This window comes from Conger conger, chromosome 9 (genome assembly GCF_963514075.1).
Source record: "Conger conger chromosome 9, fConCon1.1, whole genome shotgun sequence".
NCBI lineage: Eukaryota > Metazoa > Chordata > Actinopteri > Anguilliformes > Congridae > Conger > Conger conger.
Genome location: NC_083768.1, coordinates 58857808 through 58876383, shown reverse-complemented (window position 1 = coordinate 58876383; position 18576 = coordinate 58857808). Strand labels below are relative to the sequence as shown.

General features: G+C 48.2%; 1 protein-coding gene across 1 annotated transcript; it reads right to left on the bottom strand.

The window, feature by feature from the left end:
• Nucleotides 1-2339: 2339 nt before the first annotated feature.
• Nucleotides 2340-18464, bottom strand: ppp1r10 (protein phosphatase 1, regulatory subunit 10). Its single transcript, XM_061255126.1, has 19 exons — nt 18376-18464; nt 17877-18178; nt 11020-11128; nt 10593-10679; nt 10353-10488; nt 10020-10071; nt 9763-9855; nt 9487-9615; nt 9145-9250; nt 8779-8882; nt 8415-8515; nt 8071-8236; nt 7811-7954; nt 6497-6746; nt 6003-6078; nt 5661-5882; nt 4931-5057; nt 4409-4759; nt 2340-4145 (listed from the first exon to the last, which is right to left on the bottom strand). The coding sequence occupies exons 3-19, from the start codon at nt 11124-11126 to the stop codon at nt 4036-4038; spliced, it is 2361 nt and encodes a 786-aa protein (XP_061111110.1). The 5' UTR covers nt 11127-11128; nt 17877-18178; nt 18376-18464; the 3' UTR covers nt 2340-4035.
• Nucleotides 18465-18576: the final 112 nt, after the last annotated feature.

Here is an 18576-nt window from a genome sequence, read left to right as displayed (position 1 = left end):
CATGAGAAAGGTCAGGGATCAGCCCAGTACTACACAGGAGGAGCTTGTTAATGACCTGAAGGCAGTTGGGACCACAGAGAACCATCAGTAACACACTACACCGTGAAGGATTAAAATCCTGCTGCGTGCGCAAGGTTCCTCTGCTGAAGAAGGCACATGTACAGGCCCGTCTGAAGTTTGCCAAAGAACACCTGGATGATCCAGAGGAGGCTTGGGAGAAGGTGATGTGGTCAGATGAGACCAAAATAGAGCTATTTGGCATCAACTCGACTCTCCGTGTTTGGAGGAAGAGAAATGCTGAGTACAACCCCAAGAACACCATCCCCACTGTGAAGCATGGAGGTGGAAACCTTATGCTTTGGGGGTGTTTCTCAGGTAAGGGGACAGGACGACTTCACTGTATCGAGGGGAGGATGAATGGGGCCATGTACCAGGACATTTTGGGCGACAACCTCCTTCCCTCAGTGAGAGCACTGAAAATGGGTTGTGGATGGGTCTTCCAACATGACAATGACCGAAAACATACGGCCAAGGCAAGAAAGGAGTGGCTCAAAAAGAAGCATATTAAGGTCCTGGAGTGGCCTAGCCAGTCTCCAGACCTAAATCCCATCGAAAATCTGTGGGGGGAGCTGAAGCTTCGAGTTGCCAAGCGACAGCCTCGGAACCTTAAGGATTTGGAGAGGATCTACAAAGAGGAGTGGACCAAAATCCTCCCAAGATCTGTGCAAACCTGGTGAAAAACTACAACAAACGTCTGACCTCTGTGCTTGCCAACAAAGGTTTCTCCACCAAGTATTAAGTCCTATTGTTCTATGGATCAAATACTTATTTCATGTGAAAATATGATATAAAATTTATAAAATTTATATGATGTTATTGTGGATTATTTTGTGATATTCTGTCTCTCAATGTTAAAATGTACTTATGATTAAAATTCTACACAGTTCCATTCTTTGTAAGTGGGCAAACCTACAAAATCAGCAAGGGATCAAATAATTATTGCTCTCACTGTATATCTGTATAAGGGCTCTTCCTTGTTGACATAGCCCTCGTCGTCGGAGAAAGTCTGTGTGACGATGATTAGCATCCTAGCCTCTGGCGTTACCTTTGGAATGGACACAGCCGCCAGGGAGCAGTAAGACCCCCCGGGGGCAAATGCTCTCACAACGTTGCAGGAATGTTACACGGCAGCGACATCGTGGGAACGTCTCGGCGTTCGCCGGTCGCCTCGCGGGGGGTCGCGGCGATGGCGTGAACGGCTTCGCGTTTTAGCGCACGGCAGGTGAGGCCAGGATATGCAGGTTCTACGCACTACGGTTCCGTCTTATAAATCGCCTACTGTAGAGCGCTCAAGTTGCATACAGGTTAGAACTTCTGCACTCAATAGTGCCTCTACTTTACAGCAAGCCGATCAGATCAAATGGGCTCCCCCTCCATAGCCTTCCTCCCCACTGGAGAGTAAAGAGTCTTTGTGAGTCTTCTGTAAGAAGTGCTTTACAACTAGAACCGCCATGGAGTAGATCAGGACCGGTGCTGTGAACCATACTGGAACCCGGGGCCCTGATCTCAGATCAGTATCAGGTTTTTAACTCATCGTGGATAGGGTTAGGATACTCACAGGGGAAGCCTGATCCCAGATCAGCCCCGGGGTGTAACGGAAATGGAGCAGAGAACTGCTGAGGTGTCCTTAGTACCTTACCCCCCCCCCCCCCGCTCCTGCCAGGCCAGGTTGTCATGGTGGCCGGTCAATATTTGCCTGTGGAGGGAGTCACCCCCCCCTCCCATGTTTCCGCTCGTCAGGAACCATCTGGTCTGGGCCTCACCCTGAGAACACCCATCCGGCTAGGGCGGGGTTTCCCCTCGACTGCGCTGTGATTGGCTGAACCGTGCCAGACGGCCACCCTGATTGGCAGACCCTGGGGAGCGGTGGGTACTACAGTGTGCAGAGACGGGATAAGAACGTAGTGTGATAATCGGACAATACATTTTATTATTTTAGCTAGTCATAAGGGTTTTTACCTGTAACATACTGATTCACTAATTTCAGAGTGTGTGTATGTATGTGTGTGTGTGTGTGTGTGTGCATGTGTGTAGGTTGGAGGTTCTGACATTTTTGACAAAACTGAGTTTGTGCCCTAAAAACTAAATCTATGTGTGAAGTTTTACACAAAAAATACTGTTGAAAAGTATGAAAAAATGCAAACGTTAAAAGGTTGCATCTGCTTGAAGCCCATTCACTTTGGTATCTTTGAAAATATGTTGAATGTTTATTTGGAATTACGAACCCATTCCATTTTAGCAGGCCCATTTCAAAAGTCAAAAACACAGGAGAGCACAAATGTTTTGTCAACATTTATTAATACATGTAGAAAATATCTAAATCTGTTCATATTCATACAAACGTGTGCATAGCCTTTTATATACAGACACACGTATGTACAAACACATCTCTTCAATACAATCTGATCATAATCTGAAAAAAACAAAAAATGCATATTACTGTCAGAATTATACGAAAATAGTCATATTAATTAAAAGAAGCAAAAAAAATAACCAAAGAAAAAAAAAATCACAGCCAAAAGACAACTGCAGTCCCACAAGAGACACGGTGGCCATGTTTTCACAGAAAACGCTAGAATTACATTCACAGAAGCCTCGTGGGGGGCCAGACCAGGGGTTAACACTGACGGAGAAGGCCGGGCTGAGACTGGGGTGGAGAGGAACGGCACCCCGCTCCGGAGTCAGTCCGGTGCCGAAATCCTGCCAAGAGGGGGGCGGAGCTACCAGTCGCTGAACGATTTGAACCAGTAGCTGCTCAGCTGCGGAGGGACGCAGCCATTCGATTGGTTCGATCGAACAAAACAAGCCAGTGACAGACGTGATCTGTGCACCATCACCGCTGGGGAACAGGCCCAGCCAGTCGGACCGGTTCAGTGCAAATCGGCCAGCATTCAGCAGTGCTGTCGGGTCCATTAGCCCATTATTACAGGACAGTGAGAACCAGGGGATCATAAACCAGGGCCTTCTGGCTCTTTTTACATACAGCGGATAAGGCTGCGTGTGTCTGACTCCATTCAACCAAACTATCAAAGAGACTTTACCAAAGAGGGAAACTCTGAAAAAGCAACGGATGAAGACTTTGGCTTTCCCAGCAGAATGTTTAAAAAAAAAAAGATCAGTCTGCTTCGCTTGGGCAGTTAAAAAGCAGGGAAATTATGACTTTGTAACTCATTTCGCAGGTAACTAGACGCCCTCGAAGCCTTACAGAAAGCGGTCATTTCACATAATAATTTATCAGACACACCTGAGCACCAAAATGTGCTACCATAACAAAAACTGAAGAAAAAAAAAAAAACCCAAAAAAAACAAAACAAATCAAAGTGGTTCTCACAAAAATCCCAAATTCAATCAGGACCGACGGGAGTTAAACGCAATCTGGCCAATCCAGGTCCTTGAGTCTAAGAAAGGAGAGGTCCGAGGGTCCGTGCCTCGCAGCCAATGAGAGCGGAGCTTTTAGTGACATCAGGCAGCAGTAGCAGCAGTTCCGGGGTGTGTGATTGGTAGTGGGGTGCGCTGGGGGCGGGGCCGATACTGTGCTAGTGGTTGTCGGGGCCCTTTTCTCACCCGGTATAAAATAATATATATATGCAGACATACCGGCACCCTTTCACTCACAACCCCAGGGCAAGCGTGGTCCAAATATCAACCCGAGAGAGAGAGAGAGAGGGACAGAGAGAGGGGAGAGAGAGAGAGAGAGGGACAGAGAGAGGGAGATAGAGAGGGAAGGAGAGGCAAAGCTGGAGAGAGAAGGAGAGAATGAGAGAGACAGAAAAGGAGAGGGAGAGAGTAGCAGAAAGAACAAAAAAGGTAAAAAGCAAGAGGCCAGAATATGGTTTTGTTGTGCCATCCTCGTTCCGGCCTCACGCTTCGTTTCCAGGAAAGTCCCGGGACAACTGAGCGGAATGAGCTTGTGTCCTGGGGGGTGAGGAACGCCTCCCTCTGTAGTGCTCAGCAGCGCGCTCTGCCCCCTGCTGGTCAGGGGAGGGGCGGGCCGTTCACTCCAGGGTGGTAGAACGCACAGTTGTTCTCGTAGCGACAGCATCCTTTCACCATGAAGTGCCGGCACATGGGGCGGCTGGACATGTCTGAGAGAGGGAGGGAGAGCCAGAGATGAGCCAGCGTACGGGCACAGCCACAGCCACAGCGTACAGCCACAGCCACAGCCACAACGCTATAAAACATCATCTGCTATGAATCAATTACACGCTGTCAATTTACTATACACTACAAATCCATCATCTGCTATGAATCAATTATACGCTGTTAATTTACTATACGCTATGAATCCATTATCAACTATAAATCCATGGCGGGTTGTAAGTCCCCGTGGTAAACTCCCAGCGCTCACCGCCCATGTGCGAGTTGTTGGGGCCTCCGCCGGCCCCTCTGGGGCCGCCTCTCCCGCCGCGACCTCTGAACCCGGGGTCGCCGCCCCCCCGGCCCCCGCGACCCCGGTGGAAGTGCCCGCCGCCCCCTCGGTGGTGGCCGCCTCCTCTCATTGGCTCCTCTCCCCAGTAGCCTCCGCCGTCCCGGGCCATCATCCGGGGCCCGCCCCCCGGCGGGAAGGGCGGGGCGTGGTTGTGGGGCGGGGGGGGCGGGTGGGGGTACTGGGGCCCGGGCGGGGGCTTGTTCGGGGGGAAGCTCCCGTTCATGGGCATGCCCATGTTGGCGTGGTTGCCGGGGGCGTGGCCTAGCAAGCCTGGTACAGAGAGAGGAGGAGGGGTTAAAATTATAAGTACAATTATTATAGCTCATTGACATTTTATGTGTTATTAATACAATTATTATAGCTCATTGATGTTTTATGTGTTATTAATACAATTATTATAGCTCATTGATGTTTTATGTGTTAGGTTGGGGGTGGGTGTACCTGGGGGGGGGCCGCTGGGTGGGGGCTGGGTGGGGTTCTGCTGCAGGGACCCCAGCAGTTGTTTGATCTTGTTGGAGAAGTCGGGCTGCTTAATCAGGTCCTCAGCAGACTGAGTGCCCTGAGTGCCCTGCAGGGAGACACACACCGTCAGCTCAGAGACAATTTAACACAACTACACACTCACTCACACTCTCACACTCTCACTCACACACACACAGTCACACAGTCACACACACACACAGTCACACACACACTCTCACACTGTACTCTCACTCACACACTCACACTTTCACACTCTCACACACACACACTCTCTCACTCACTCACACACACACACACACACACACACACACACAGTCACACACACACTCACACTCTCACACAACTACTCACTCACTCACTCACACACACACACTCTCACTCACACTCACACACACACACTCTCACTCACACACACAGTCACACTCTCACACTGTACTCTCACACACACACACACACACACACACACTCACTCACACACACACACACACACACACACACTCTCTCACTCACTCACAGACACACACGCACACACAGTCACACACACACTCTCACACTGTACTCTCACACACACACACACACACACACACACTCTCTCTCACACACACCTACATGCACTACTCTCTCACACTCACACACACACACACACACATTCACACACACCTACACACACACACACACACACACTCACCATGATGGAGGTGAGCAGTTCCTGCACGTTGACAGCGGGGGCGCTGTTGCTGGGCGGGCCGGGGTTCTGCGGGGGGGTCTGGGGGCTGTGGCTGCCCAGGCTGCCCATCAGGTTGGCCAGGACGGGGGGCAGCTTGGAGCCCTCGGGGGGCCCGCACGGGGCCACGGCGGGGCCCGACGTGTCCATGGGCTCCGGATACCCCTCGTCCACCATGGAGGAGTCCTGCAGAGACGGACAAGCGCCGCAGCCAATCAGAGGGGGCAGGGGGCAGAGGGGGCGGGCTCTCTGGGGCAGAGGAAGCGGCACCGGAGCAGCGTTTTTATGCTTGACGGACAGGCTTACCTCGTCCAATGGGATGAGGCGGGGCGGGGTGGGCTCGTAGGGCTCAGGGTCAGGCTCCTGAGGGCAGTCTGGGACACTGTGGGCAGAGAGGGAGACTGTTACACTCAGTAATGAACCTACAAACCCCCAAAAAACTACAACCCCCCCCCAAAAAAACTACAAAATGTCAACAGACAGCAGAACAGTGGCCACATCTCTGCGAGAAGAAAAGAATATGATCCACATTTCTAGTTCCAATAAATGTAGGCTACCAGCCGCAGTTTTAAAAGTGTGCTGTGTGTAAGTATTAGCTACATTAGCGCTTGCTACGGTATTCTCACTCACACCGTACTTAGTCTTTCATAGTCACACACACACACACACACACACACACACACACTCATACTGGACACTCACACAGACACACTCACACACACTGAGACACACACACACACACTCACACACACTGAGACACTCACACAGACACACTCACACACACTGAGACACACACACACCTCTCTTTGCTGAGGAAGATCTCCTGCAGGATGCCCATCTCGCGGTCGCGCTGCGCGTTCCTCTCGGTGCTGTTGGCTCCCGAGGCCACGAGGGAGGAGGGGGACAGGGCGAGGGGGCGCGGGGCGGCCCAGGGGATCCGCTCCTCCATGGCATCGTGGGATAGCCGCCGCGACATCTCAAACGTCTGCCTGTCCATCATCAACTCCCGGCGTGCCGCCTCGCCGAAGTCCTTAATCTTATTGACATTCACTGAGAGAGAGAGAGAGAGAGAGAGAGAGAGAGAGAGAGAGAGAGATTTCATACGTCAGTTACACTCATTAAACAAGTTACGCAATGTGTGTGTTCGTCTCTGCCCATGTTGTGGGGACTGGTTTCCTTATGGGGACAATAATCCATGTCCCCACAATTTTTTACTGAAAATAATGATAATAGACAATAATGACATTGAAAGGCATTTTCAATGTTGCCCTTAACCAATAAAAACAGGTGAGTGAGTGTGTGTGAGTATGTATGAGTGTGTATAAGAGTGTGTGTGAGTATGTATGTGTGTGTGCGAGTATGTGTGTGTGTGTGTAAGAGTGTGAGTGTGTGTGTGTAAGAGTGTGTGAATGTGTGTGTGTGTGTGTGTGTAAGTAAGAGTGTGTGTGTGCGTGAGTAAGAGTGTGTGTGTGTGTGTATAAGAGTGTGTGAGTGTGTGTGTGTAAGAGTGTGTGTGTGTGTGTGTGTAAGTGTGTGAGTGTGTGTGTGTAAGAGTGTGTGTGTGTGTAAGAGTGTGTGTGAGTAAGAGTGTGTGTGTGTGTCTGTAAGAGTGTGTGAATATGTGTGTGAGTGTGTGTGTGTGTGTAAGAGTGTGTGTGTGTGTGAGTAAGAGTGTGTGTGTAAGAGTGTGTGTGTGTGTCTGTAAGAGTGTGTGAATATGTGTGTGTGTGTGTGTGTGTGTGAGTGTGCGTGTGTGTGTAAGAGTGTGAGTGTGTGCGTGTGTGTGTGTAAGAGTGTGTGTGTGTGCGTGTGTGTAAGAGTGTGTGTGTGTGTGTGTGTGTGTGTGTGTGTGTGTGTAAGAGTGTGTGCGTGTGTGTGTGTGTGTGTGTGTAAGAGTGTGTGAGTGTGTGTGTGTGTAAGAGTGTGTGTGTGCGTGTGTGTAAGAGTGTGTGTGTGTGTGTGTGTGTGTGAGAGAGTGTGTGTGTGTGTGTGTGTGTAAGAGTGTGTGCGTGTGTGTGTGTGTAAGAGTGTGTGTGTGTGTGTGTGTGTGTGTGTGTGTGTGTGTGTGTGAGAGAGTGTGTGTGCGTGTGTGTGTGTGTGCGTGCGTGTGGTACCTCTCTCGGTCTCGTCCAGGTGGAAGTAGAAGTACTCTCGGAGCTGCTCTTCCTCCGCCCAGTGCACATTCTTCCTCCTCTTCCCTTTCTTCGTCAGACTCTCCTCCTCTCCTTTCGGCTCAGCCAGAGCATTGGGCTTCTCACCTGAGGGGGGGGAGGAGAGAGAGATGAGGGTCTAAAACAGCCGTTTTATTAGATCAGCATTCCTGTTGCAGTAGTGCATATCTTCGGTGTGTACAGCGCCGTATATAGCGCCTTACCAGTGTCCATGGCCTCGGGCTCCTCGCTGGGCACAGGGGTGCCGGGCTGCTCCAGGTCCAGGGGCGGAGCCTCACGGGGCGGGGACTGGGGGGCGGGGCCTTCGGGGGACGAGGGCTTGGCCTGAGGGGCGTGGTACGGAGGAGACTTCCCCTCAAACGGACAGGGCTGTGGGGGGGGGGGAGAGGGGTGTCATTTCCACAACATATTTACACTTCTCTAAGCACAGGCCAGTGTGGAGACGCAGAGCGGCTGGGGCTGATCCCAGAACAGTGACGGAGGGGCCAGCACTGATCCCACGTACAGTGGCGGAGGGGCCTCCACTGATCTCAGAACGGCTGCTCACCTTATTGGACGTGGGAGACGAGGGCTTCTTCTTCTTCTTGATCTTGGTCCCTGTGACGGGGGCGGAGTTCAGGGCGTCCAGGAAGCCGGTGCACTCCATCGCTGAGGGAGGGAGAGACAGGTTATTATTCACGTTCCACGTTCAACGGCTCACGTTCGCTTCGCCAATATTCACGACATGCATTTCCAGTCAATAAAGCACACTGAGCTGAACTGAGAGAGAAAGAGAAGGAAAGAGAGAGGGATAGATTCTCCATTAACACGGCCACTCTCATAGCCTCACTGTAGAGAGAGAGGTATTCAGCGGAGACAGAAGGGAGGGGGAGGAAGAGAGACCAGCAGGGCTGCAATTTTAGGGAACTCACGCTGGGCAGGGATGATCTTGACTTTGATCTCCTTGGTGGAGTTGGGCGTGGTGTTGAGTGGCTTGTACCTCTTCTCCACGGGAGGGGCGTCTGCTAGGGACGGGCTGAGGGAGGAAGGAAGGGACAGTTCAGCCATCTGACCACAAGGGGGCAGCAGAGAGACGGTGCAGGGCAGTACTCTGACTGGCCACCAGAGGGCAGTAATGCAGATGGGCTTAGAAGGCAGTATACCAGACTGTCCACTGGAGGGCAGTAAAGAGTCCTTGCAGCCAGCTCCACTCCTCAGAAACAAACCATTGCTTTTCCCTCCAAGCAAACAAATCAACAGCAATGCATGCAAGTGGCCCTGAATAAGAAGGCACTCACCTGGGCCTCTTAAGAACGGCGGGCTTGATGTTGTACTTGTCCCCCAGCTGCGGGGTGGGCGGGGGCTTCTTAGCAGGCAAGGGGGTGGGCGTGTCCACCTCTAAACCTGTTTGGGGAGGGGGGAGAGAGGCAAGGGAGAGGTAGGCCATCAACAAAACAGCAAGACCCGTCTTATCACAACAGGCACACTCTGACCAGAAATGAGCTTTTCAAGAATACGACAGCAACTGATTTCCACCCCCCATCTGAGCCGTGATTGACGGTGAGGGCCCACCCAGATAAAAGGTACCGGGGGAGTTGGGGGAGTAGGGGGAGTAGGGAGAGTAGGGGGCTTTGGGGTACCTGTGGAGCGGATCTTGGCGTGGCTCGGGGCGTGGGCCTTGGGCTTCTCCTTCTTCAGCTGCTCGGGCACTTTGGGACCGTCGACCGGCTTCCCCTCCTCCTTCTTCTCCTCCTTCTTCTTCTTCTTGTCTGAGACAGGTGGTTACGGTAACGCAGTGAGTGGCAGGTCGTTATGGTAACAGTCAGCAGCAGGTGACAGGTCGTTATGGTAACAGTGAGCAGCAGGTGAGACAGGCACGGACACAGGGAAGCACACAGGTGAGGACGAGCTCTTACCTGCAGGGGAGGCCCCGCTGGACGCTGACACGCTCTGGGAGCGAATGATGGCCATCCAGCCCTCCACCAGCACTGAGGCCAGCTTCCTCAGCTCTGAGAGAGAGAGAGTCAACATTTACAGGTCTAATCTGAGCATACGGAACCGCACAAATACAGGGAGAGAGAAAGTAGCAGATGAGACACTAAACCCACTGAGTGGGAGGGAGGGAGGGGAGAGAGAGAGAGAGAGAGAGAAGGAGGGAGAGAAGGACACTTACCCTCAGTCTCTCCACTCTTGCTGAGCTGTTTAACCAGCTTGGCTGTGTTGTTCTGAGCAGGGAGGAGGAAAACAACATTATTAAGATTATTACACACCATTATTCATGCAGCCCTTTCAGGCATTTAAATGCCTTTTGGGCAGACAGTTCCACACAGAGCGGGCTAATGCTACCGCTGCAGACACAGTCAAACCATGGCAGCCCCATAAAGACAGAGAACAAAGTTCTCATGCTAACGGCAAATGCTAGTGCTAATGCTGCAGAAAGACCCAACACTGAGGCCACACAACACAAGGGGTGGGGTGTGGGGCAGGGCCAGGCCGGGCGGGGTACCTGTTTGAGGTGGTCCACAGTGAGGGGCAGTTTCTGCAGGCTGAGGAGGATGAGCTGCAGCAGGGGGGTGTTAGTGGTTGCTTTGGAGTAGGTGAGCCAGGCGTTCAGGAGCTTGTACCCCCCGACTCGGATGAACCTGCAGGAAACAAATAAAGCAACAGAAAGACGGTATTACCACTCGCTGTACATGAGCGCATTACTGCAGCAGAACCCAGATGACTGAAGTACAGCCGGACCCACCTGTTGAGGATGTCATGTGACTTAGTGTGAAGCAGGATGTTCAGGTACATGCATCGGCTGACCATCTTGTGAGACGCCTTCATCAGACTGTCGTGCGCAGAAGAGAAGGAAGGTTGTTCAAGCACAGTTTTAGAAAAATACATTTCTTTTTAAACACCCCTGTGAACTGCACAAACCCACACACATCTGAGCAACGTTAAACAAGACATTCAGTCATGGGACTCATTCAAATACTGCTCTACACTTTACTGAGCTCGTCAGGTGTCTGTATTAGAACCGATTAAATACTCTCAAAAGGGGCAAACTCTGCCTTGCGGTCCTCCTGGCTGACTCGGCCGCACCGGGCTGGATCAGAGCACAGAATGGAACGTGTGAATCCAGAGGCGCTACGCCTCTGACGGGGTGCGGCGTGCAGGTGAGGGCTCACCTGAAGACCCGGGCCACGCCCTCCAGGCTGCGCAGCTCCCCGTCCTTCCCCAGGAGGTTCTCCACCCCCGTCAGCACCTCCCGCGGGTCCACGGGCCCCACCGCCATCGCTGGGGAGAGAGAGAGACCGTGAATACACTGCACCGCACTCAGACACGCACAACAGAACTATCCTCAAAGAAGCTTGTGAAGATCGGCCTCGAACCCGAACAGAGGGCTTGGACCCGAACAGAGGGCTTGGACCCTTCTGTGGTCGCACAGCCAGGCAAAGGCGCGTCATGTTTGCCTGAACCAATCAAAGGCCTTTCGTAAAAATAAAAATAAAAAACACCCCAGTTAACGACAACTATCGGAACGGGGAAACCGAGACAACACCGTGGGGGACCTCCACGAATTTTTGGATTTCGACAAGTCTCGCGCCAACGCACACCCAACATGAATTCCGTAACAAAACAACAAGTCCAACACAAAGCCGTGAAATCCATAACTATAGACCACAAAAAGCCATGAAGAACTCAAGACTAACGCCGAGCTTATGACAAGCAGGAGGGCCAACGGCTGCCATGGCGATCTGCACCGGCTCACATTCAAATCTCCCTTCAGGGAGAGGGCCAACTGCTTTGAATAAACAAAGAGAAGGCTGTTGGACACTGCTCCATGTCTCTGGATACCAACACAGGGGCTTCCGTACGGACAGGAGAGGGGAGAAGAAAGGAGAGGAGAAGACAGGAGAGGAGAGGGGAGGGGAGCGAGACACAGGATGGGCCTGAACCAGGGCAGGGATTCCAGTGTAGGGTCCGTTAGAGACGGGTGTCATTATTCCACATTTTCACTTTAGGTATGTATAATGCCTATTAACACACACACACACACACACGCACGACCATGCAGAGTCAACCAACAGGAATTCTTCTTTTATGCTGCGGCCATTTCACGAAAGTAAAAAAAACAACAAAAACAAACAAACAAACAAACAAACAAACAAACAAAAGCCTTAAGAGCCTATAACAAAAGCATTAGAATAATTAATAATGGTTATATAAAAATAATATTTGCCATTTTCATCATGACTAGGGCATTACCCCAGAGAGGTCGCTGGTATCTCTGACCCTTTTGCGTCTGAACTCTGACCCCGTTTCAGGCCTGTGTGCGTTTAGACTGTACCCACGTCACCCTCAGACTGTCACCAACCCAGCCACAAGCAGGTCTGTGACCAGTCAGTGAGTCTAGCGTGTTTAGGTGTAAACACAAAGATGCGGGGCGGTGGGTGCTTATATAACTGTCCTTTCATCCACATGACAAACATATCAATTACGAAAACAAAAAAGGCCAATCACAAGACAATACATACAATTTAAATAATTTGTGGAATCAGGTATGATACAATAATATTCCTGAGGCCTTTATGAAAACATGAAGCCTTTCATGTAATGGCAAGAACAAGACCAAGCCAAGTGATAAAAATTCATGAAAAATATTAGCAATTAATTAGCATTTGTCCTTCAATGCATAGCCAACTTGGGCTTCTTTGCATAATTCAGTCACAGCTGCCATAGATCAGGGCTGCCCAACCCTATTCCTGGAGATCTACCATGCCCTATGTTTTCTTTTCAACCCTAAAAGTCACACCTCATTCCACAGCAAGAACAGGGCTGCCCGACCCTGTTCCTGGAGATCTATCGTTCTGTAGGTTTTCATTTCAACCACAACAAAGCACACCTCATTCAGCTAGAGATCTCCTCCAGCTGCTCAAAGGTGTGCTTTGTTAGGGTTGGAGTGAAAACCTACAGACCTGTGGATCTCCGCAAACAGGCTTGGGCAGCCTTGAACGAGGTGTGCTTTGTTAGGGTCGAAATGAAACCCTACAGGATGGTAGATCTCCAGGAACAGGGTTGGGCAGTGCTGCCCTGCAGGAATCACACTAATGGACGGCCAGGCAAGCAGGACCTGCTGGTTGAGTTTAAAAAAATAAGCAAACAAACAAACAGACAGAACTCTCCACCAGTGCGCCCGGCTCATGCTGGCCCCGGCTGGGCCCCTCTGAGACGGCCAGCGGGTTTCCTGCACGGCACAGCGGTCGTGACCCAGCTGTCACTGGTCATTCGGAAGGTTCTAGAAGCGGGAATGGTGACAGACAGGTGTGGTGGTGGTCGTGGGGGGGGGGGGGGGCGTCAGAGCAGCCTGTCCCGGGAGTCTGCCCCTCACTGCCGCCAGCTGTGTGTGTGTGTGTGTGTATGCGCATCTCACTGTGTGTGTGTGTGTGCGCATCTCACTGTGTGTTTGTGTGTACGCGCATCTCAGTGTGCGTGTGCGCTTGTGTGTGTGTGCGCATCTCACTGTGTGTGTGTGTGTGTGTGCGCGCATCTCACTGTGTTTGTGTGTGTGTGTACGCGCATCTCAGTGTCAGTGAGAAGGGGCATGTGCTCATGTCAGTGTGTGTGTACACGAGTATGCACATCAGTGAGAATACACGTGAGTATATGAGCTTCAGTGTGAGTGTGTGTGTGCGTGCCGTGTGTATGCGTAAATATGAGTGGGAGTATGAGCCTGTCAGTTTGAGTGCATCTGCCCAAGTGTGTGAGCATGTGGACGCTATCAGGAAATAGCCTCAATTTAGCTTGACTACAGAAAAGAGACAGGCTGGACGCACAGACCATACCATCTCCCTCTCACACACACACACACACACACTCTATAACATCTCCCTCCCTCTTTTTTTCTCTCTCTCTCTCTCTCTCTCTCTCTCTCTCTCTCTCACACACACACACACATATACACAAGAACATCTCCCTCTCACACACACTATAACATCTCCCTCCCTCTCTTTCACACACAAACACACACTCTATAACATCTCCCTCCCTCCCATCTCTCTCTCTCTCTCTCACACACACATATATATACACAAGAACATCTCCCTCTCTTTCACACACTATAACATCTCGAACACACACCATACCATCTAGCTCTCTCACTCACACACACACACACACACACAGTTAGAGACTGTAAAAGAAGCCAGAGTATTTGAATCCAAGCCATCTGACCAAAGAACAGGGTGGTGAACAGCTGAACGCTCAACAGTGAGAGAGAGGGGATAAGAGAGAGGGGGAGAGAGGGGGATGTAGGGAGGGAGAGAGGGTGGAGAGAAAGAGAGGGAGGAGAAATAGAGCAAGCAGCAGCAGCAGCAGGAACAGACGCTGTTAGAGACTACAGACTACGGGTACTGGCAGGAGGCTGAAGGCGGTGGATGAGCAGTACAGTAGCTGTGCATTTCCTGGAGAAAACCCCCAACCCGTCCCCAATGCGATTACAATTACTAATCAGGGCTGATATCAAAAGGTCAACTCTAAATTAGGGTGCATTCTGATTAAAACTGATCTCTGGTAAGCAGTAGACCGTGCCAAGATACAAACCGTGAACTATAATTATACCACGCTGTTAATTGCTTATGTTACAAACTTAAAATTCATGTCAAAATTACACAGGATCAACTGTTGACAAAAAAAAAAAAAAACTAGATTATGATGCTTCACACCATGAAGAGTACTGAGTTCACAAAAGAAAAACTGAAAAGAAAGAAAAAATAATTAGCCGCAGGGTGATAAAATACACGGTACACAAGACATAGTTACTGGAGTTATTCACAGTGCGCCTCACTGCGGTGCGGACTACTACTAGTAACCATTGCAGAATGGTTTCTCTCAAAATGATCATAAATCCAGTTTTAAAAAAAGAACAACGGCTGATTAAACTGCAGGTGTTTAAAGCAGGGAACCACCTGTGTATGCTAGCTTTTGTTCCAACCACAGTTGTAATGCCATCACTTTTTCTTTTATGGTTGTCATGGTCACAGGGAATATGCTTATTGCACTATATTGCGAACAATTGTACAAGAGGTTCAAGACTGAGGCGAATCAACAGGATACTAATTAGGTTGAACACGTGTTTAAATTCTTAGATGTTTTTCTCCCTTAACCTTTGATAACACAATGCAGTGTTTGTCTTTCAATCATCTTCCAAATGGTTAGTTTTAGCGGTCACGTATCCACACCAGTTAATTCACCTCAGTCTTTAATTTGATGAGTTAAATAATTTTGTTACTTCTTAATGAAAGGTTGCAGTATAACCCAACAAGCATCATGTGAACATGGAATGTTTATTCTACATGGCATTCATAGCATAGTGCTAAGAATCCCTAAAAACATGACAAGAATCTCATTAACACTTGTTAAAATTCTGGTATTGCAATTGTGATTGGGATGAAAACCAGCATACACAGGGGGGCCCCAGGACCGAGGTTGGGATCCACTGCTTTACAGTAGAGATCGTAAAAACAAATTAACCCTGGCCAATGCCTATACTAATAACATGATACTACCATCTACTGGCTGATTTTAGAAATGACATAGCACGAGTTGTGAATTTTTTTTTGACAAGACAAAGGTGCCATTAATGTTAAATTACCATATAGTTTTCAATGGCACGAAGTGGGCTATTTATCCAGTCGCACAAGAACATTATTAAAATGGATGTTATGCATGTGACGTCGTACAAAGCTTTCAGGGCAGGGGAGAGGTGAGTTAGTTCATGCATTGTACTAGATCTATCAGAGAAAACCTGTCTCCTGAATCTCTTGTCATTGTATTAAGAAGGTATGCTAATAAATCGCAGTTAATCACAATGCAGTTACACTGGGTAGTTTGGCAAAAATCTAATCCATAAATGTTGGATGTAACAGCACAAAAGTATTTTCGACAAATTAACCAAATTACATTTATTGTTTGTTGCAGTTGGCACTCATCACTGAACTACATTAAATACTTAATCAATTGTCAAAATGTCAAGTGCTCATTTCCAAAAATTTACATGAATCTGATGTATATGTGCATTGCCTTATTTAGGGCCGTATTATTTTTGTCCAGGCATCAAGAATACACCATGAAAAAGGCGCTTCAGTTAAAATAGAAAACAGTGAAGCTTGTAGATGTCATGTTAGAAATCAGTTTGGTCTTACCAGCGAATAGCAGCAGTCGAGATTTTTATAGTCTCAGAATTCCACATCCCAACTACACAACGCGGGACAAAGACACACAACTCCTGAAAACGTAAATTTTTTACACACGCACTCACACGGCAAACAAAGTTCACATTCTGTACACATTAATCTGCAGTAGTCATCCTTTACACAGGGTTTTTCTGTCTTTAGTTTTCCCCATCCATCTCATGAGAACAGGGATACCCGTTAGATTAAAAGTGTATAATGCAGGAATATTATTTATGAATAGGACCCTGAAAAGGCTGCCAAAACATTGGTTTTTTGTTCAAATATATACTAAAAAGAAAAAATGGTCGTTAATACTAGTCTAACTGGTCAATAACACACATCATGTATCTTTCTGAAATATTCATGATGCCAAATAAATAGATCCAAAACAATGGACACGGCAATTGCTGGTAATTGGCAACTGCAGCTATGCTAAATCATTCTAGCTTGCTCCATTAGGAAGTAGGCCAAGCTACTTATTAAGTGGCAGATAAAACGAACCATGTTTCAGACCAAAGTATGAATTATTATTCATTACGTCCCCGTGTTCACAGATTAAAATAAAAAAGATATATATTTTTTTAATATTTTAGAATGGTAAAGCACAGAACACATATTCAAAACACCTCAGGCGTGTTCGCAATTACGTGAACGTGAAAACTGTTTTTTTGCCATTATAGTCTTAAAAAAACCCCCCAAAAAAACAAAAAACCCCTGTATCTTTAGATGCTTCAAGATCAAAACAAAGACAGTCAATCAAGACGTGAAATCAACGTGATTCGTTGAACAGTCCTAAGCCCAACCCCTTTCTTTAACCCCTTCATGGCGGGTGGCTGATCAACAGCAAGGAGAAAGAAAGCAGCCGCCATTTTAGGGGGGTAAAATCCAAAACGAAAAAAAGCTGAGACATGTCCAGACAGATTTGGTGAATTGAATGTAGTTCAGGCACGTTAATTTTATGCCGACACTCGCTTCCATCGGTGTGTCACAAAAAGTTGATTAGTAGCTACTATAACGAGCGTTTCCAACTATTCCACTAAGAAGAAAATGACCGCCATCGCCTCGACACACTGCGAGATTAAAACGACAGCCCGGCCGCCATTTTGATGCAGCTAACAAGACCGAACAACACATTTCATCGACCCCCACTCTGCGGCGAATATCATAACTTTCAACACTCCCGAACGCATACGTTTAGCAATCTTTATACCTAGATTGCAGTTCATCTTAATCGTTAACACACGGGGACATGAATTATCCCCAACGCGATGACAACGTGTCCACAGCTAGCCTACCTGTCGAGAGCTAAGATAAATCTAAAAGGGGGAAAAAATAAATTAGCCAACACCAGAACAACCGTTCCATTTAAATCCACTCATCGGAAGCAATCTTTATGTATAGATTGCATTGGTTGATTGTTCCCATGAGGTCCCCCTTTCGAAGATTTTTTTTTTTTTTTTAAACTATGAATAAAAAACATATTGTTATTCATTCCTAGCTGCACCTACTGCAATCTTTATGTACAGATTGCTTATTATACAACGACTAAGACGTAACTCGACTAGATGGCTAAATTAATTTGCTTTGTAAATCCGTCTCACACACAAAGAAACGGGTCAAGCCCTGAGAGAAAGCTGACTCGGTAACTTTCGTGTGCGAGCTCATAATTTAGATTTACAGTATTTTCATTTTGTCAGCCAATTGCTAGCTTTTTTTTTTTTTTAAACCAATTGCATGAATTCCAAAATAGACATTTGGTTAAATAATTACGGTAAGTTTAGTTTCAAATTTGTTTGAAAATCGACACTTACTACAATAAGTTACCTCTCCTCTGCGTCTCGGGTATAGTGTGCTTTACAGCAACAGATCTCTTGTTACAACAGTTTAATAAACTGTCATGTTTTCATATAACAAGCACTTTTATAGTTGAAATTGCTTTAGCTTGTTTATGGGCGGGTTTGTGAAAGCTACAGGCTAGCGTTTCCTTCTGGAACAAAATGGAGTCAAAAATCAAATGTCCATTACTTGAGTAGGAAAAAATTGTTTTGTTAAGCGTGTCTTCATACACGTAGTTGAAAGTCCTCGACGTCCGATCTTCGATTAATCATCAGACCTGTGACAAAAGAACAAAGAAAGACGGGAAATTAGTCGATTTCGCCAGTTAGCTCCAACACTTCCGGAATAACTCAAATAAATATAGGAAGAAAGCACAATATATATATATATTTTTTTATCGTACACTATTAAAACACACACAACTATTGGATAAACTGCGCAATAAGTATAACAGCAACATGAAACAGAACTCACCTCAGGACAAATCCAGGAATGAGGTGGTTTGGGAGGGGTTATCATTATATACCCTATGACGCGTTTGACGCAGGGGCTGGATGTGATTGGTTACCTCAGCGACGCACTCATGGCGATGGAACGCGGAGCTCTGCACGCGCTCTTACGTAACGACCTTCTTTCTGTTCGTTTCAAGGACAAGGACATAAAGGGGCCGTTCCA